The 21,702-nt window shown below is 36.9% G+C and overlaps 1 protein-coding gene across 1 annotated transcript in view; it reads left to right on the top strand.

The window, feature by feature from the left end:
* The window catches only part of LOC102853298 (39S ribosomal protein L1, mitochondrial-like), a 123,646-nt gene that overhangs the window by 71,957 nt on the left and 29,987 nt on the right, over positions 1-21,702 (top strand). Inside the window, exons 5-6 of the mRNA XM_006885335.1 lie at positions 155-226; positions 2,670-2,781. Of these exons, the coding sequence (XP_006885397.1) occupies positions 155-226; positions 2,670-2,781 (184 nt within the window). The remainder of the gene's footprint in view (positions 1-154; positions 227-2,669; positions 2,782-21,702) is intronic.

Below are 21,702 nucleotides of genomic sequence, written 5' to 3'. Positions count from 1 at the left end.
CGAAAAGCAAAAGACAAACTTCTTCATTGGTATACAGTCTCCCCGCCCCGCCCGCCCCAAATGCACTGAACTGATTATTTCTGATATGAAATATTTCAAAGCAGACTGTGTTTTTAAGTATTAAGGATTGATTAAAATGATTATGTCTTGGTAGAATGCATCACAGACTAAAATAGCAGAAGAAAATGGAGCTGTTTTTGCCGGAGGAACTGATCTGATTCAAAAGGTGCAGTGTTGTTTTATGTTCATTATTTATAGAGATGGTCTGTAATATTTGATATTATTGATTTGTTACATGCAACACTTAATGCCCATATCTTTTGATAATATAGTAGTAGAGCTTTTTGTACTGAGGAAAATGTTCTACTCTTTTGAGTCACAGAATCAAGGTTAAGAAAAACTATCCAGACTATCTGGTATAAATTACGTTTTACATACTTAGATTTTTGTTTCTTGTATCTTGTTTTATGTTTATGAGGATTTTATGGGTAGATTGGAAAGGGCAACTTGATTGTATAGTTTTGGATATGAGATTTAAATTAGAATACAGAGCACCCGGTATTTCTGTATTTGAAAGGTCAAATATTTCTTTTCCTTTCTTGGAATGAAAAATGTGATTTCCTCAGTATATCTTCAAATCTGACTTTATGATACTTTTGATTGCTTTTAGCTTTTATCTCTGAGTCAGTTTTGAGTGGAATAAGAAAGCATTGTAGTGATGAGTGATTATACAGTCTAATTTTAGAAAATAACAGAGCTCCCCACCCCCTCCCAGCAAAGTGGGAGGAAGAGGTATTCTGGTGAAATTTGGGAAATTATTTCTTAAATACGAAAGATTTTCCTTAACATTGTCCACCTTCTAAATGTAAATAATACATTTAGATAATGGAATGAATAGTGTCTCTCTCTCTCTCTCTCTATATATATATATATATCACACACACACACACACACACACACACACAGAGAGAGAGAGAGAGATCTGGTGGTGCAATATTTATGTGCTTGACTGTTAACCAAAAGATCAGTGATTTGAATTCACCAGCTGCTTCATGGGAGAAAGATGTGGTGGTCTGCTTTTATAAGCATTACAGTTTAAGAAATCCTATGAGGCAGTTTTGCTCTGTCATTTAGGGTTGCTGTGAGTTAGAACTGACTAGTTTAAGATGGCAAAGATTTGGTTTGATTTCTGTAAAGTATATTTCTGTAAAGTTACAGGAATGGAACAACAGTGACTTGAAAACTTATACTTAATATCCAGATCCTCATTTGGGGAAGTTTTGGCTGGGACATCCTTTGGGATTATAGCAGTGCTTGTAGTTTTATATTTCACCTTTCAAGTGGCCCTCTACATTTGGTAGAAATTCTGAATGTTGAAGGACAGTTTCTAGAATGATTGACCTTTGGGAGCAGAACTAGTGGGAAAGCAGGAAGAAATCATGAGTTAGTAGAGATTCTGTGCCAGAACCAAAGGGTAATATCTAGTTTCATTTGAAGTATCATTCATTTTAAAAATGGTTAACTTTTAAAATGATTATTATGAAACTGAGTACCCTAAGTGCTTGAAAATTTGGGAATGGAACTTGTTCTCTTTGGATTGCTTTTGGGAGTATTCGTTAGAGGCAAGGATGGTGAGGCTCATACTTTGGACATGTTGCCAGGAGAGGCTTTTACTTCCAAAAGGGTATCATGCTTGGAAAGGTGGAGGGTCAGCAAAAGAGAGGAAGCCCCTAATGATATGGATTGACATAGTAACTGCAGCAATGGGTTCAAGTGTGTTAGAGATTGTGAGAATAGCACAGGATAGGACAGGAATCAGATCTGTTATACATTGTACCACTATGAGTCATACTTGACAGCACCTAAAAACAAAAACAACAACACTCTGTAACTCCAAACCAGAGTTTCAAGTGGCATGTTGTAAGATTTCATGCAAAAAAAGAATCATAGGTAAAATATTTGTTGCCCAAGCACTATTGTTCCAATGAGTTGCTTCATTTTATAATCAGCAAAATTTTAAAATTGAGAATTGTTGTAATATAATAGTCACGTTGGGTGCTTGCCTGAATTAATTTTAAATGTCTGTTTTAAATTGAGTTTCATCCTCTTGTAGTGTGCAGTTAGGGTCTGAATAATGAACTATAAGTGAACTTGTCTTTGACTCCCCCCTCCTTTTTTATTTTTAGTTATTGGCAACAAAGAGAACTTTAGTTTCGGTTCTTTGTGGGAATAATTATAGATTCAGTTCTCTTAATGCCCTAAATTTAGGAATAGAGTTGGGTTGCTAGTGAATTTGGCAACTGTTTGGTATTAATTTTACATGCGATCTATTGCAAAATTTCAGCTAGTTTCCTCCTTTTTTGTGGATATGTGAATTAAAGTATCTTGAATTGTATGCACCAAGTGCATTCTAGTTTATAGAAAAATTAAATTTTTAAAATGTTTTCTTAAAAATTAATATTAAAAAAGCTTCAGAATTCTTTTTGCATAAAAATGGTTTTTATAATGGGTAAATATATTCATGTGTTCTTTGTGTTTAAAGAATAAAAAATGGTGCTTAATGTCTTTCTTCTGAATTATAAGGAAAATTGACAAATTTTACTTAAATTATTTTTAAAGAAGGAGGAAAATTTTATATTATCTGAGACTCTTTATTTCTGAATTTTTAGGTTTTGACTGATGAAATTCATGCAGACTTTTATATAGCTGTTCCAGAAATAATGCCTGAGCTTAATCCACTAAAGAAGAAACTAAATAAAAGATTTCCAAAGTTTACTCGAAGTAAGGGAGATTTTTTCTTTTTTCATTATTTCAATATCCTGTCAGTAACTCTGTTCATTTAGCACGTAAAATTGCAAATATTGTGTTCTATTATTCAAATATTATAAAATCAAAATAGAATAAAATAATATAAAATAATAAATATAAAAAATCTATGTGTTAAAATATTGTATGTTCTATTACCTGAGTTTTGGATTATACAAGAAGATATGAATTAATATTGTTTTTCCTTTGCCCTTAAAATTGGTAGTCTAATTCAGGAGCCTCACTTTTGAGTCCAGTTATTTAAATATAGTCTGTATTCTAGCTTCAAATTGAAAGAACTGGGCTAGCCACTGTGTATGTTCTTATGCTATTTTCTTAACACTTAGATCACTTTGTCAATATAATATGCTTTCTTTAATTTTAATCATCAATATCTCAATAACTTAAGGCTACAGCAGCTGAGAGAGACAAAAGCTCTGTCTCAAATACTTTGGTCATGTGGCCAGGATAGACTAGTCCTTGGAGAAGGACATCATGCTCGGATGGGTAGAGGGACAGCGCAGGAGAGAAAGACCCTGAATGAGATGGATTGATACAGTAACTGAGGCAAATGGGGGTTGGTGTGTCAGAATTACTGAGACTGGCTCAGGATAGGGAAGGGTTCAGAGCTTTTGTACATAGGGTCGGTATGTGTCACAGGAGACTTGATGGCACATTACAACAACATCTGAATTCGGTTTGTGCTTACCAGTCAGTGCTCAACTTTGCAGATATTTTTCCATAAAGATAAATTTTCTTGAGAAACGTTTTCCTATGAATTGTCTCATTTTAGGAAATATAATGAGAGGGCAGGAGAAAGAGGAGCCATCTCCTCTTGTGTATTGTATAGCCTCTGAAAATTGTAGTGTCAGCTATGAGTTGGTTCCAACTTGGTGGTACACAGCAAAGAGCAGTAAGGGAGGAAGATTTGTACCCTTATATCCAAGGGTGAGGTTACTCACCATGACCACTCATTGTGATCCTCCGTTGGGTTTCCAATGCTATAAACCTTTACAGGAGGAGATGACTCATCTTTCTCCTGTGTATTGCTTGATGGGCTCAAATCTCCAGCCCCATAGTTAGCAGCCTGCAGTGTTTCACACTATACAACCTGTACTCTTACATGTGAGGTGTTATATGATAAATTTATAAGATGCTGTGGTTGTTTAATGCAGGCGAAGCTTACAGATAACTGGGGAAATCAGAGAAAGTGTCATGCAGTAGGAGATGTTTAAACTGCACCATGAATAATTGGATGAGTGCATTAAGGATAATATTATTTTAATAAATAATATATTAATCATAGCCATAAAAGTGAGAAATTACAGGCCAGGTGTAAAAATAGCAGTTAATTCTCTTTGTCTGCAATGAATGATAACCTTACATTGAACTGAAGAATAATAGTGGAAAATGATGTGGGAAGGGAGGTTGATGTGATATTGAGGAGCATGTTGAGTGATAGGCTAATGAATAGGACTGTTATTCTGGATTCAGCAGGAGTCTCTTAGAATTTTTGTTTGTAGAGAGTGACATGATTAGTAGTACAGTGCTTAAGTGCTCTGCTTCTGTCCTAAAGGTCCCAGTTTAAAGCTACCATTTGTTTCATGGGAAAAAGATGTGTTACTCAAACCGTAAGGAGCAATTGTAGCTATACTCTGCCTTATATGTTTATTGTTCTACACTTGACAGCAACATTTTTTTTATTTTCTTTAACCTGGCAAAAATTTTAAGATGTATTGGAGAGCAGAGAGGTCCCTTAGGTTGTTACTAATAACAAAAGACACTTATGTTGACACTTATGCTAAGTTCTTTATAAGAGACTGGCATAAAGAGGACAATTGTAAGGAAATAGTAAGACTTTGCAGCTTGGTGGTTAAGAATGGATTGTTGTTATCTACCTTCCAGTCCTAATCGACATAGTTGATCTTCCAGTGGGTTTTTAGAGATAGTACAGGGTTCAGGTCTTCTGTTCATCAGGTTGCTATGAGTCATGCTCAACTTGAAGGCAGTCAACAACTACAATATATCGCAAAGGAGGTGATTGCACATCTTTTTTCCATGGAACAGCTGATGGACTTAAAACACCTCCTCACAATTTTAAGCCATCTCCCTTAAGGTGAGATAGATTGAAGGAAAGCCATGTCAAATGATGCTGAGGTTTAAGCCTAGGGACCTTTTAATGGTGATGTCATTAATAAAAAACAAGGAGTACATTTCGCTAGAAAAATAAGTCTTTTTGAAAACAAGACTTGTTTTACATACTGCCGGATGTTTGAGATAGACAGGTTGTTGTTGTTAGACTCAGAACTGATTCATAGCTGACCCTTGATTGGGTTTTCAGAGACAGTAAATTGCTCATGATTGATAATAAAGAAAGGAGTGTATCCTTTCTCTGTATTTTCAGTCTTTATACAGAACAGATAGTACTTTGTTAAGAAGAATGTGGCATCAAAATTGGAGGAAGACTCATCAACAACTTGTGATGACACAACCTTGTCCACTGAAATGAAAAAAGGTGTTGAAGTGCTTATTACAGAAGAGCAAAGATTACAGCCTTCACTATGGATTGCATCTCTACATTAAGAAAACAAAGATCACCCTTGGGCCAATGGGCAATATCATGATAGATGGAATAAGACTGAGGTTATTAATTATTTCACCTTGCTTGGATCCACAATCAGTATTCTTGGCACCAGTAGTCAGAAAACTGAAAGATGAGTTGCTTTGGGGCAATATGCTGTCAAAGATCTCTCCAGAGTGCTAAAGAGCAGCAATGTCAATTTAGAGGTCTGATCCTGTTCATAGTTTTCTCATTAGCTTACCGTGCATCTGAGAGGTAGACAGTGAATAAAGAAGACAGAAGAAGAATCAATGCCTTTGAGTTGTGCTGGAGAAGAGTATTGAACATATGTGAGCTACCAAGAGAACAAACAGATCTGTCCTGGAGAGGCTGAAACCAGATGCTCCATACAGGCAAGGTTATGAAACGCTGTCTCACATACTTTGGACTTGTTACCAGGAGGGACCAGTCCTTGGAGAAGTGCATAATGCTTAGAAGAGTGGAGAGATAGCATATGTGAGGAAGACCCTGAGTGAAATGGATTGACACAGTGACTGTATGATTGGCTCAAGATAGGGCAGGGATCAGAGTTATTGTACATAGGGTTGCTATGAGTCATACTAGACTTAATGGCACTTATGAACAACAGATTGTTTAGGAGGAGATTTTTCCCTGTGGAATAATTTGGTGGATCTGAACCTTTGGATTGGCAATGCAGCTTACAGTTTATAGTATAAAGAGAACATCTATTTCTTAAATTGTTTAAATAGATTTATCTTGAAATTTCAACTCTAAATTGAGCTAAAGAAAAAAGAAAATCTTCTAAAATTCTTCATACATGATAGCCACTAACACTTGTCTAAATTAAGGCCTATGTTCTCTAGTTTAAGCAAATTCATGAATTCTCTAAATATTTTTATCATACTGGACTGTAGTTTATTTTTTAATAGATTTCACTAAATCCAGAATCCTTCTTAAATAATTGCACTGAGCTTTAACACTTTTTAATAAATATTTCCATTGCATCAGACTCCATATTCTTTCATAAGATGTGAAATTAAACATTATTTTAAAAATTAAATCATAATTACATTTAAATATATTGAATATTTCTCATAATTTTTGTTTTTAATGAAATTCAAGCCTATAGGAACAAAAACAAGCATACGTTGTTGTTGTGAGGTAGTGTTGAATTTATTCCAACTCAAAAGGACACTACAAATACATATTTTTTTTGAAAAGATACTTTTTACTATATTACAAACAGTTCTCTTTTATTACCATTGAGTTACAGCCCACTCATCCCTGAGCTCTAGTGCATTTTCGGAGGGTATAATTTGCCCATATTTTTAAATTAAAGGAGGATATTGCCCGTATTTTCCCCTCGAGCACCTGATGGATTCAAACTGCCAGCCTTTGCATTGGCAGCATAACTCTTTTTGCACTAGACTATCAGAGTTCTCTGTAAACACTGCTTTAAAAAGTAATATTGCAGCTAAAATAATGAATACTATGATTACTAAATTACTATGAATACTATCACATAGAGAGAATGTAAGAAAACACCAAGATGGATGTCACATGGGACTCTGAGTATTGCATTAGAGTGCCGAGAAGCCAAAGTTAAAGGAAGAAATCAAGAAACCAAATTGCTGGACAGAAAATTTCAAAAGGCAGCTCGGGATGACAAAGCAAGATACTATAGTGAAATGTGCAGAGAGCTGGAGTCAGAAAATCAAAAGGGCCAGACTTGCTCAGCGTTTCTTAAGCTGAAGGAGTTGAAAAACAAATTAAAGCCATGGGTGGCAATACTTAAAGATAGTTTGGGTAGAATGTTGAATGATCCAGGAAGTATAAAAAGAAGATGGAAGGAGTACATAGAGTCACTGTATCAGAAGGAATTGGCTGACACAGAGGAATTTCATGAAATAACATATAAGCAAGAACCTATGGTGATGAAGGAGGAAGTTCAAGTTGCTATGAAGGAATTGGCAAAAAACAAGGCTCCAGGAGTTGACAGGATACCAATTGATTTATTTCAACAAACAGACGCTGCCCTGGATGTGCTCACTAAGTTGTGCCAGGAAATCTGGAGGACAGCTAGCTGGCTAACTGACTGGTAGAGATCGATATTTGTTCCCATTCCAAAGAAAGGTGACCCAACAGAGTGTGGAAATTATCAAACAATATCACTGATATCACATGCAAGCAAGATTCTGCTGAAAATTATCCAAAAACGTTTGGAGCAATATGTCAACAGAGAACTGCCAGATGTGCAGGCTGGATTTAGAAGAGGTCATGGTACTAGGGATATTATAGCTAATGTAGCATGGATCTTGGCAGAAAGCAGAGAATACCAGAAGAATGTGTATCTGTGCTTCATTGACTATGCAAAGGCTTTTGACTGTGTGGATCACAACAAGCTATGACTGACTCTGAGAAGAATGGGAATCCCAGAACATTTTATTGTGCTAATGCGAAACCTATACTTGGACCAACAGGCAGTTGTCAGAACAGAGCAAGGAGACACTGGATGGTTCAAAATCAAGAAAGGGGTCCATCAGGTATGTATTTTGTCTCCATACCTTTTCAGTCTGTATGCAGAACAGATCATCTGAAACGCTGGGCTGTATGAGGAGGAATGTGGCATCAGGATTGGTGGAAGAATCGTCAATAACCTGCATTATGCAAATGACACAATTTTGCTTGCTGAAACTGAGGAGGACCTGAAGCGCTTGCTGCAGAAGGTCAAGGACTTCAGTCTTCAATATGGATTGAAGCACAATATCAAGAAAACAAAGATTCTCACCACTATACCAATTGGCAGCATCAGTATGGATGATGAAGAGATTGAGATAGTTAACAGTTTTCGTTTACTTGGTTCTACAGTCAACACTCTTGGTAACAGCAGCCGGGAAATCAGGAGACGAATTGCATTGGGAAAGTCAGCTGTGAGGGACCTCTCAAGAGTACTGAAGTGCAGCGACATCAGGCTGGAGACTAAGGAGCGCCTGATCCAGGCTATAGTCTTTGCAGTTACATGCTATGCATCGGAGAGTTGCACAGTGATTAGGGATGATAGAAAGAAAATTGATTCCTTTGAGTTGTGGTGCTGGAGAAGAGTGTTGAATATCTCATGGACTGCTAGGAGAACAAACAGGTTTGTCTTGGAGAGGGTGAGACCAGAATGTTCTCTGGAGTCAAGAATTCTGAAGCTTCATCTGACATACTTTGGGCATATTGCAAGGAGGGACTGGTCCTTGGAGAGGGACATCATGTTTGGGAGAGTGGAGGGATGGCGTAGGAGAGGAAGACCCTCAATGAGATGGATCGATACTGTGAGTGGAGTGGTGGGAATGAATGTGTTTGAGATGGTGAGGTTGGCACAGGATAGAACAGTGTTTAGGACTCTTGTACATAGGGTTGTTATGACTTGCAAACAACTCGATGGCATATAATAACAACAACAACTATCACATATGAAAAAATGTGTGTTCATAATTCTCTCATATTTTATTTTTAAAATATGTCTTTTTTATATTATGGATTTCAAATGAAAACTACTTTTAAACTTGTCCTAGGTTTAGGAGCCAGACTGCTGGTAACCAAATATTGGTGATTTGCACCCACCACTTCCTTGGAGGAAGATTGATGGACAGTCTCCTCTTATAAAGATTTATAGTCTTGGAAGCCCAGTAGATGGTCAGCCTTGAATTTGAATTGTCTTGACAGCAGTAGGTAAACTGTAGGGTACATTCATCTCAGTTGTAACTCCCAGTGACTATACAGCCGAATGTAGCACTGCCTCATTGTCACTATCTTCATGGTTGTTTCTATGTTTATACCTATTGTTGCAGACTCTGTGTTAATCCATTTCATTACATGTCTTTATTTTTTTCACTCTGTTTACCAAATATGTCCATCTCCACAGCCTGATCCATCCCTCCTGATAAAATGACAAAAGTATGTGAGATTAAATTTTACTTCTCTGTTAGGAACATCGTGGCTACACTTTTTTAAGGACAGACTTGTTTTTCTGATGGTCCAAAGTATATTAACATTCTTCACCAACATCATAATTTGAAGCCCTCAATTCTTCATTCTTCCTTATTCAGTGTCCGACTTTCAAATGCACGTATTATTATTGCTGTTAGTTGCCATTAAGTTGAGTATGACTCATAGTAACCTTATGAAGAAGAGATCTGAATCCAGTCCTATCCTGTGTCATCCTGATCATGTGTTGACATACTTGAACACATTGTCACAGTCACTATACTGCTTGAGGGTCTTCCTCCCTTTTGCCATAACTCAACCTTTACAAGCATGATGTCCTCTCCAAGGAATAACCTCTTCCCAAAGTATGTGAGACAAAGCTTTATCATCTTTGTCTTCAAGGAGCACTCTGGTTGCACTTTCTCTAAAACATATTTGTTCTTTTGGAAATCCATGAGATATTGAGTACTCTTCTTCAGCACTGCATGTCAGAGGCATCAATTCTTCTTCTGTTGTCTTTATTCATTGTTCAGCTCTCAGCAGCATAGCAAGTGATTGGAAAGACCATGGTCTGAATCAGGCTTACCTTAGTCCTCAAACTGACATCATTATATCTTAATAATTTGGAGAGGTCTCTAACTACAGACTTTCCACGTATAATAGTCATTAACAGTTTCAGTCCCTTCTCCATCTATGATATTGCCTGTTGGACTAGTGGTAAGAATTTTTGTTTTCACACTGAGGTGCAGTCCACATTGTAGGCTGCAGTGCTTGATCTTCTGTGGCAAGTGCCTCAAGTCCTCACTTTCATCAAACAAAGTTGTTGCATCTGCATAATGATGATTATTTATGAGTCTTCTTCCAATTCTGATTCCATGTTTTTCTTCATAGAGTTCAGCTTCTTAACTGATTTGCTTAGGATACAGTTTGAATAGCTATGGAGAGAAGATATAACCCTGACAAACATCTTTGTTTTTTGTGGGGTTTTTTTTTAAATTAGGAAAGGTTTCTAATTTTTATTCTTAAAATTATGAATCAAAATTGAAAAAAAAAGGCAGATTTACAGAGCTACTTTTGAACGAGAGGGAAATTTTGGAAACTTCACAAGAACACATACTCAGCTAGAAATCTTGCTAAATTGATTGCACAATGGGTTTCATGCATTCCTGCATTTCTCAATCAGTTCTTCGTTTTATTTACCTTTCTCCTTTACATCTTGGCAAGATTTGGCTTTATATTCAAGAATTTTTTCGCCACATAGCTCTGGTGGCCCAGTGGCAAGAAGCTGTGCTGCAATCCCGAAGACATGCAGTTCAAATCCACCAGATACTCCACTGGAGGAGGGTCAATCTCCTCCTGTGCTGGTTGAATCCAACTTGAAGGTATACAACAAGAAAGAGAAAAAACCAATTTACCCCATCTTTATCCAGATTCATCCTGGTGATAACCACCTTGCTTTGGGACATGCCACCATACACAGTTGTACCATTAGCCTTCTCATGCTGCACACACTCTTAAGTGTAGATGATGAACTTCTTTGTGTACACCTGGAGTACCTGGCCAGTTTGCTGACCTTTGCAGTGTCCTAACACCATCTGGACCTCGTCATCCTTGCGGATGGGCATGGAGCTCACAATATCCTTCTGCTGCAGCTCCTTGGACAAGAGAAGGACGTGATCCTCCTGCGCATGTGCGAGGGGGAATTGAGGTGGCGTTTGTGGCCCAAGGTCACTAAAGGGTTGAACTTCATGGTAACTGTCAGATGTCCAGCAGCATCAGACTCTTCATGTGCAAGCGACACAAACCTTTCTTCATTTTAAATTATGCCGTTTTCCCTTGCTCTGTTTGCACAACAGCATCTTCATCTCATATTCGTTTTGCATGAGCACTATTAAGTGTTTCGGAATTCCCGATAGTTGATTGAAAATACCATGACTTGGGTTAGATGCACTTTAGGCTTTAAAGTCATGACTTTGCTCTTTAAGATACTCTTCCCAGCAGATTTACCAGTGCAGTAATACATTGTTTTCCCAACTGCTGCTTCTGTGGGCACTGATTTTGGTTCCAAACAAAATAAAATCTTTTGACAACAAATTCACTCTTTTCTGTTTACCATAATATTGCCTATTGGTATACTTGTGAGAATTTTTTTATTTTCTTTTCTTTATGTCACAGTGTAAACCACATTGAAGTTTTTGTTCTTGTTATTAAGTGTTTGAAGTCCTCTTCACTTTTTAAGTAAGCAAGATTGTACCATTTATATGTCAGAAGCTGCTTTTAAGTTTACTGCAATCTTATGTTGAGTTCTTATTACAATAGTGTGAGAGCAAATGTCTTTGCATTGTCAGTAAGATAGACATAAACATTTTTCTTGTAATCTATTTTCAGGTCCTTATCAGCAACCGTCTCATCCCTGAATCCATAGTGTCTTCTGAATCTAGCTTGAATTTCTAGCAGTTCCCTGTATATATATATATAGTTTTTCAACTGTCTTCATTGTTACTTATTCAACCTAGAGATTGAATAAGCCTAATGAAGGGTTCCAGTTGTGGTACGTACCTTTACTGATTTTAGATCATCCCTGTTCTGTTCAAGTGACTACCTTTTGGTTCTATACATGGTCCACAGGAGTTCAAGTTAAGTGTTCTGCACTGTTATTCTTTGCATTGCTAACCATACTTTGTTATGATAATCAGAAAACTACTGCATAGTCAATAAGACGCAGGCACATCTTTTCAGTAATCTATTTTCAGCCAAGATCCATCCTGTATTAGCAATCCCTTGTTCCACATCCTCTTCTGAATCCAGCTTGAATTTCTGGCAGTCCCTGTAGCTGTAATGCTTCAACTATTTTTTAATTATCTTCTAGCATTTTACTTGCCACTGATATTAAAGATATTATTGAAAATTTCCACATTCTGTTGGATCACCTTTCTTTGGAATAGGCACAGATGTGGATGTCTTCCAGTTATTTGGTCAGAAAGCTGTTTTCCACATTTTTTGGCATTATGAATGAGCATCTCCAATATTGCATCCATTTACTGAAACTTTGCAGTTAGTATTCTCTCATTTCTAGAGCCTTACTTTTTGCCAGTGCCTCAGTGCGCTTTTGATTCTTCAGTATTATTGATCACATGCTGCCTTCTGAAAAGATTAAATATTGACCTGTTCTTTTTGGTGCCGTGACCCTGTGTTTCTTCCACCTTTTAAAAAATGCATTTTGCCCATGAAATTCTTCACTGTTGTAACTCATGACTTGAATTTTTCTTTCAGTCATTTCAACTTGAAAAATGTAGAGTATGTTCTTCCCTTTTGGTATTCTCACTCCTGGTCTTTGCATATTTCATTATAATACTTTGCTTTGTCTTCTCAAGCTGCCCTTTGAGATACTGTATTTAGTGCTCTTATTTCATTGTATCTCTCACTTTAACTTTTTTACCTATACCCATCAAATTGTGTGACTTTATGATTCCATCCTCTGTACACCCCCCACCTGCATCCTCACCCCTCTGCTCCTACACTCCCTCCCTTGGATCCTCATCCTCATACACATTTTACTATGATAATGGTCTTATATGATATTTGTCCTTATGGGAATGAGTTCGTTCACTTAGCATAATTTTTAACAACTTCCAGTTTTACTAGATTTGTTTTGTGCATGACACATTGTGATAATTAATGAATGTTTGTAGCTTTTTTTACCTTTTTTTTAAGTTGCGTCACTTCAGCAAATAAAGTTCCTTCATTGACTGAACGCTTTGCATCATCCATCTCATAAAGGTAAACCTTACTTTGAGGAGGCATCTTTACCCAGTTGACGGAATTCCAATTTGAGGGCCTCATCTTCCAGATTTGTATCAGAAAATGTTCTGCTATTTGTAGGGTTTTCATTGGCTGGTTTATTTTTGGTCTTTTTTCTGGAAGAAGATTATCTTGGTGTTATGAATCCTTTTTCCTGGTTCGTCATAGTTGGGAAGCTTCACTGCAACCTGTCCTCTTAGATAACCGTTCTGATGCTTGAAATACTGGTGCCATAGCTTCCAGTATCATGGGAACAGGAAAGCCATCATAATACAGCAAGTTTATGGACAAGTGGTGGGTAATAGATACAGTCAATTAAAACGGAAATTGAAAACCCAGAGTAACTCTTTTTATCTACCTCCTTTTAGTTAACTGACCTTTACAGAAATTAATTTTTTTACTTTTGCTTCGTTATTTCTTCTCTTTGTAACACTTACGGTTTCTACTTTCTTGAGTCAATATTTTTTATAAATTATCTTGATTGAAAAGTTGGGAACTTGTTTTTTAGTTGAAGGATTTTCAAACTAACTTATTTCTTTGTTGTAAATAATGAAAGATTCTCTTAAAAATGATTACTTTTATTGATCGGTTTTGCATTATTTTATGTTTATCATTAAAAACACCTTCTCTAAACCTTGGTTGAACACCTACATTTATTTGCTTTCTCCACTCCCCCTCCATTTGTTTAGCAAAGGACCTTGAAAAATAGACAGACCTGTCTTCTCTTCTCATATTTTTGTTCACCCCCAATTGATCTGCTTATTAGCCCTGCAAAGCTTTTGTGTTCTTTAAAGATGAAGACAAATGATTAACCTGTCAGAAATGTTAAGACAGAATACACTAAATGTGCACTAGAACAAATGAAGCTTTTATTATGTATTTTCGGAGCTTATTCAGATTCTTGTTTAGGAACATTTGATTCCTCTTACATCCAATAAAAGACTTGAGGGTAAAATAGAAATTACATTTTGAGCAAGTAGATAGAATTAAAAAACAAACAAGTCCCTGCAGCTGAGCTCATTAGTTTCCCATTTTGTCTCAGTTTTACTAATGGGAGTGGGTGTAACCAACTTGGCTGGATTGAATGTGCACATTTTGCAGCATGTTTAATTCTGCAGCTTTATTTGTTTTATTTTAATTGCTTACATAAGTGTAGACAGGCTTTCCTATTTTTCAAATAAACATTTGGCTTGTTTTCTTAGTACTGTTGTGTTTCATTTGAAACTTGATTTTTAAAATTTCCTGGAAGAAATTCCTCATTCCACTTTTTAGCTAGCCACCCTAGCTTGGATAGATACCCTTTAGAATTCTTACATCTATAAGAAAGATATTTTGTTGGTAATTTTTTAGTATATTCTGAATGTATATATTTATCTTTGACTAAACAAATAAACAACAACAAAAAAATTACACTGTTCAAATCCGCTAGCTGCTCCATGGGAGAAGGATAGACAGTCTTCTCCCATGGGCTTTACTGCCTCTGAAAACCACTGGAGGGTCAGCTATGAGTCAACTCCAACTTGACAGCACACAACAACAGACAAAAAACCAACAACCGAAAAACCCAACAAAAAACCAGAAAACCAACTAGTGGGTTAACTAACTTGACTTAATAGAATTAGTGTTCTGTTGTGAATAATAGCCTCCGGGCGAGCATGTAAACAGTTTCATTATGGTTGTAAGGTGCCAGTGAGTCTGCTCCCACTTACAGCAACCCTTTGTATAATAGAGTGCACAAGGTTCCCACTTATGACAACTCTTTGTACACTAGAACAAAGCATCCCTAGATCCCCTGCCATCTCATAGTATCTGCGTGCTTAAACCCATTGTTGCAGCTACTGTGTCATATGTCTTTCCATCTGAAGGAGGGTCTTCATCTTTTACACTGACCCATTACTTTACCAAGCATGCCATTTTTCTCTAGGCATTGATCCTTTTTGATAACATGCCCAGGGTGTGTGAGATGAAGTCTCACCATCCTAGCTTCTACATGGCACCCTGATTACCCTCTCTTCCAGGGTGAATTTGCTCATTCTTTTAGCAGTCCATAATAGTATATTCAGTATTCTTCAGCAATACCATAATTCAAAGGCATCCTTTTTCTACAGTTGCTTGACTTGTCCCCTGGAATTTTAGTCCCACCAGCTGAGGCATTCTTGACTTTCCTGTCTTCCAAAAGTTGAATCTCCTCAGTGCTGTCATCAGTTCCCCTTTTCTATCTATATACATTTTCCTAGGTGATTTCATCTAGCATAGTTTTCAATACTGTTCATCCATTTATTACTCATATCTCCAGCCACAACCTCTCATGAGTTCAGGCCTTTTATTTACTTGGTCTTTCTACCTTGATGCTGGTTGACAGTTAAGAAGAAGTACAAGATGACACATGTTTGGTAAAAGAATAAGCAAATAAATGACTTCATGATTTTGAGCTACAATGTTGAGTAGTGTGTTGAGTGCTAATGATTTAACAACAATGAATAATAGTCTCTGGGGAAGCATGTAAACAATGAAAAAGCAAAGAAGTAGTTACAAATTAATACATACTGAAGTAGAGGTGCTGATTGAATAGAAGTGCTGATTGAATACTATAAAAAAAAGATACATTCTGTATACAATTAGAAATAAGAAACAGGGGCGGGGAGAAAGAGCTTTGCTTAGAAAGATGCAGATTTGAATTTCTAAGCCAATTTCATCCAAAATCAAATACAACTTTTGATTTGATGTGGTCTTTCTCTTCTAAGTTGGAAAGGATCCTTTACTGAAAAAATAGGATACTTTTTTTGTAGGAGCCACTGGGTTGATGGGAGCTTGACCCATTCTCTGCCTGATCTGCTGTGTCCTCATATACTGAATCAGTGTACTCCCCAAAGGAAAAAAGTCTGACAAAAATGTTACATTGCCTACTGTGTTCAAGGCTCCCATTTCTGAATGTTGTTTCCACCAGCTTGTGCAAAAGCAACAGGCAGCTGCATGTTATCAATGAATTAGGAGATTGTTAGACCAGTGCTGAGACTTAGGGTACTGGTAGGGCTGCAGCTCTAATTTCTAGAGTTCAAGGTGGTTGGATTTACTATCTAGATAAAGTGTCTAAAGATGTGTGCGGTTGAGGTCGCATATTTGTACCAACCAAAAGTTGGTACCACTGGCACTGCGTAGTGACTATAGCTCAGAATCCTGTGCCATCTGCTCTGCCCTGGCTTGCTCAGCCTTACCAGCACTGTTTGTGTCTAAGGGTATCATATTCAGGAAGTTCCTGAACTACCTTTGTTGGTAAAAGACTGTAAGTCTTATAGTTGGTAAAAGACTTATAAGTGTTATGGACTATAAGAAGACCATGGCAGCTGTCTTGCTTCTTAAGAAACTGAAGATCTAGAAAGATAGAAAAAGGTCTATGCATCTCAGCAAATGAGAGCTGGCAAGGGCAAGATGAACAACTGCTATCTGTTCGGGGAACCATGACAATGGTATCATTGAAACTATCAGAAACATCCCAGGAATTACTGTGCTTAATATAAGCAAACCTTTTTGAAACTTGCTCCTGATTGGCCTGTTAGATGTTTCTGCAATTGGAATGACAGTGCTTTTCCCACATTAGGTGTTCTGTAAATCACTTTTCTCATTTCTGTCACCAAGTCCATACTTTCTGATTACTCATTTCTTCTTCATTGTTTCCAACTTTTGTATTCCAATTACCACTTACCATTAATGCATCTTGATTGTATGTTTGGTCAGTTTCAGGCTGCAAGATTTAGTAAAACTTTTCAATTTCCTCCTCTTTAGCTTTAGCTGTAAGAGCATATATTTGAATAATATTATTAGGAGGTCTTTGTGTGTTGTTGTTGTTGTTACATGCCGTCAAGTTGAGCACAACTCATAGCAACTCCAGGAACAAAAGATCTGAACCCTGTTCTATCCTGTACCATTCTCGTGCTTCTTAATACACAAGAGCTCATTGCAGCAGTCACCATATCAATCCACCTTGTTGAGGGTCTTCCTCTCACTCTCTTACCCTTGTGTGGAACCTTGTGCACTCTCTCTATTATACAGAGGTTTGCTATAAGTGGGAGCAGACTCAGTGGCACCTTACAACCATAATGAAACTGTTTACATGCCTGCCTGGAGGCTATTATTCACAATAGAACACTAACTCCAGGTGTTTTGGGTTTGGGGTTTTTTTTGTTAAGTTGGAGTTGACTCCTATGAAATAGTTGCTAAGTTCTGCCTAATTTATCTTTTTCTCCTATGACTTCCACTAAGGGAAAACCAAAATCATCAGTGGTTTCCAGTACCTAGTTAAGGTTAATTTCTATTTCTAATTTTCAGAGGATATTTGTTGTTGTTATGTGCCATCAAGTCAACTATGACCCATTATGACTCTGTAACAAAGGCTCTGAACCTTGCCCTATCTTGAGCTAACCTTTGACATACCTGACCCCATTGTGATAATCACTCTGTCAAGTCCATCTCATCCAGGGTCTTCCTTTCCTGTGCTGACCCTCCACCCTTCCAAGCTTGATCCCTCCTGACAACATGCCCAGACAGAGTATGTGAGACAGAGCTTCAAAATCCTTGCCTATAAGAAAAAGATGGTTTCACGCTCTCCAGGACAGACCTATTTATTCTCTTGGTAGTCCATAGTATCATAGTCCATATGATGCTTCTCCAGCATCAGTTCTTCTTTTTCAACCTTATTCATTGTCCAGTTCTGAGATGCACAACAAACAGTTGAGAAGACCAGGGCCTGGATCAGGTGCACCTTAGCCTCTAGATTGATGCTGTTACTCTTTAGCACTCAAGGGGTTCCTGACATCAGACTTTCTCAAAGCCACTCGTCTTTTAATTTCTTTATTGCTGATGTCAGGAGCTAAGAACAAGAGCATGAATGAGTTATTACATTCTCTCTACATCTACTGAGATGATCTTCAGGTTTTTATCATTCATTAGCATGGTATATTGATGCTAGGATGTTAAATGAACTTTGAATTCTCAGAATAAATCCTTTCAGTCAATGTATATTAACATTTATGTAACTGGATTCCATTTGTAAACATTTTAAGCATTTTTGCTTCTAAGCTCATGAGGGATATTGGTTTTTCTTTTGATGCTTTTAACTAATTTTGCTATCAGGTATATAACATTATTTGTGATTGTTCTTCATTATTTCCTAAAAGAGATTGTGAAAAACTGGTACTATTTCTTCTTAACTGCTGTGTAGAATTCACTAGTCAGAAGACATTTGTAGTTTTGCATTGTGGAAAATTGTAAATTACTAGTCTATTTTCTTTGCTTGTTATGTTTATATAGATTTTCTATTTTTGCTAGAAACTCTTCTATTTTACATTATTTTTTTCTGTAATTATATTTTATTAATTTTCATAAACATTTACAGAGATTTTGGGTTTCCATTCATTCTGCACTATTCTCTCTACCCTCCTCCCAGTTTGTTCTTGTCCAAATGCCACAGTGCTTGTCAAAGCCAGTTCTGATTAATCTTCTTTGTCAGTGTGTCCTTTACCATTCCCTATCACTCCTCCCTGAGAGAGACTTCACCCTGAGTCATAAGGAAAAGGGGATGGCGTATTCTCTTAGCTACTTCCTGCTGAAAAGGGACGCTGTGGGTTTCAGGGTGAAGATCTTCTCTCACTACTCTAAAGGGCCCCTTTGGCAGTAGGAAACACATAGACTATTATGGAGATTGATTTTGGAATTTAGATGCACTCTTATTGATTGTGCTTGGCCGTACATGTTCATATCCTTGAAGATGTATCATGGGGGTGTTGCAACCTAGAAGACTTTTTAAAATTGGTTTTCTTGCAGAGTTTATATACATTGTGTTTCTTACTATTATTCATTCACATTGTGTTTCATACAATCATTCTCATACTTTATGTTTATAAAATCAGTGATCATTGGACCTTGCCATTATTACCCTGTCTTTTGTCTTGGATCCTTCCTATTTGCTTCTCTCCCCACCCCCCCGGCCGCCCCTTCACCCACTACACTGCAGCCTTGTGGTTTCACCCCTACAGATCCTCATCCTTTTGCCTCCCTCCCCACCGAATTCTTCTACATGTTTTACTAGTTATTATTTTTACAATAATGGTCTTATGCTGTATTTGTCCTTATGAGACTGTGTTGGTTCACTCAGCATAATGCTCTCCAGCATTTTCCAAGTTACGTTGCTCCTGAGTGCTGCATAGTATTCCATTGTGTGAATATACCACAATTTCTCAATCCATTCAGTGTGGTTAGACATTTAGGTTGTTTACTTGTTCTTGTGATGGTGAATAACGCTGCTATGAATATTGGTGTACAAATCTAAGTTTTTGTCTTAGTACTTATTTCCTTGGGGTATATTCCTAGTAGTGGAATAGGTGCGTCATAATGGAGTTCTATGTTCAACTTTTTGAGGAAATGCCAAACTACCTTCCAGAGTAATTGCACTGTTCTACCATCCCACCAACAGTGTGTGAGAGTTTGTACCTCTCCACATCTTCTACAACATTTATTGGTTGTTGCCCTGCTAAACTTTGCTACTGCTAGTGGGGTGAGATGGAATCTTGTTGTGATTTTTTTTACTTACATCTCTCTTATTGCCAGTGATTTTGAGAATCTCTTCTTGTGTCTGTTGGATACCTGAATGTCTTCCTCTGTGAGAAGTCTTTCTATGTCTTTTGCCACATTTTGTAATTGAGTTTTCAGTCTTCTTCTTCTGGAGGCCTGGGAGTATTCTGTAAACTTTTGTAAGACTCTTGTACAAAATGGTATTGCCAAATGTTTGTTTTCAATTGGTAGGCTTTCTTTTCACCCTATGGAAAAATTTTTTGATGTGACGGATATTTAATCTGTAGAAGGTCCCATTCATCAATTTTATCCTCTCCAGATTGTGCTTTTCTGGCTGTATTTGGCTGTCTCTTTATTCTATAGACTAAGCCTTCTAAGCTTGGTTCAAGTTTGTTTCTTATGAAAGTTATGGTTTGGGTCTTTACTCCCAGGTCTCTGCTCCACCTTGAGTTGATTTTTGTGTATGTTGTGAACTGTGGATCCTGTTTCAGCTTTTTGCAGGTTCTGCTGGAAACTTTTAATAATGTGACTCTTTCAAAGAATTTATCCATTTTTTTATGTTATCACATTTATTGACCTAACGCTTTAATATCTATAGGATATGTCTTAATTTGTCTTTCTCTATTTAATATCAGTTTAGCTAAAGGCTTAATTAATTTTATAGATCTTTTAAATAAACTAGCTTTCTTTTGCTTTCATTGGATTTCTCTATAATTTGACCTTTTTCTATTTTGTTGACTTCAACTCTCTTTATTATTTCCTTCTTTGTATTTACTTTGAGTTTAATTTGTTTCTTCCAGCTTCTTAGGCTAAATTATTTTAAGCCTTTCATCTTTTCTAATTTATCCTTTAAAGCCATCAGGTTCTAAGTAGAGCTTTAAATGTATCCCACAAGTTTTACTGTGTTTTCACTGTCATTCTTATTAAACTGTTTCTAGTTTCTCTTATGATTTATTCTTTAAACTGTGGATTATTTAGATGTTGTTATTAGAGAAGGACATCATGCTCGGAAGGGTGGAGGGACAGTGCAGGAGAGGAGACCCAGAATGAGATCGATTGATACAGGAACTGGGGCAATGGCGGTTGGTGTGTCGGAATTAGTGATACTGGCTCAGGACAGGGCAGGGTTCAGATCTACTGTACATAGGGTTGCTGGGTTGTAGGCAGCTTGACAGCACATAACAATAACAACAACATGCATGACATTTTAAATTTCAGATTAAGTTATGGTATAATGTTGTTGTGTACCATAGAGTTGGAACCAACCCATAGCTGACCCTCAGTGGATTTTCAGAGGCAAGTAGTTGCATGGGAGGAGATTGCCTATCCTTCTCCCGCAGAGCAGCTGGTGGCCTTGAACTGTTTGTTTTTGAGATTGCAGTGCAGCTTTTTGCCACTAGCCTCCAGAGCTCCTTGTAGTATAATAGACTATTAAAAATATGCATTGTGTACTTTAAATTTGTGTTAAATGTTAATGATCAAAGATTAGATAGGGCGAGGTTATTTTTGGTATCTCACCCATGATTCTCTGCAATTCTTAATTACCCTGTATCTTTTTTTTTCTTACCAAATTCAGTTAAATCTCTTTTTCTCCCTAATAGTGGACAAAGTGATATGAGAATCTAGCAAGTTAAGCCTTAATTCTTTTCTCCTAATAGTGTCTATAATCATTCATGCAGTAACAAGCTGCCCCTTGACTGTTTCATTCTCTGTTATTTCTACTGCTGACTCTTGCCACTTTCTACTTCCTTCTCTTTACTATGGTAGGGCAAGTCAGGAAAATGTTGTACCTAATAAAAGGCCCTCAACATACTTCAAGACTATACTCTTAGCTTTGATTATAGCTTAGTATATAGATTTCATTTAAGTTTGTCATTAAGATTTTTTTTTCTATAATTATATTTTATTAATTTTCATAAACATTTACAGAGATTTTGGGCTTCCACTCATTCATTGTTGCACTATTCTCTTTACCC

The sequence above is a fragment of the Elephantulus edwardii genome, unplaced genomic scaffold (assembly GCF_000299155.1).
Source record: "Elephantulus edwardii isolate Elephantulus edwardi_28Jun2011 unplaced genomic scaffold, EleEdw1.0 scaffold00042, whole genome shotgun sequence".
Taxonomy (NCBI): Eukaryota; Metazoa; Chordata; class Mammalia; order Macroscelidea; family Macroscelididae; genus Elephantulus; species Elephantulus edwardii.
This window is presented reverse-complemented; position numbering and strand designations above follow the sequence as displayed.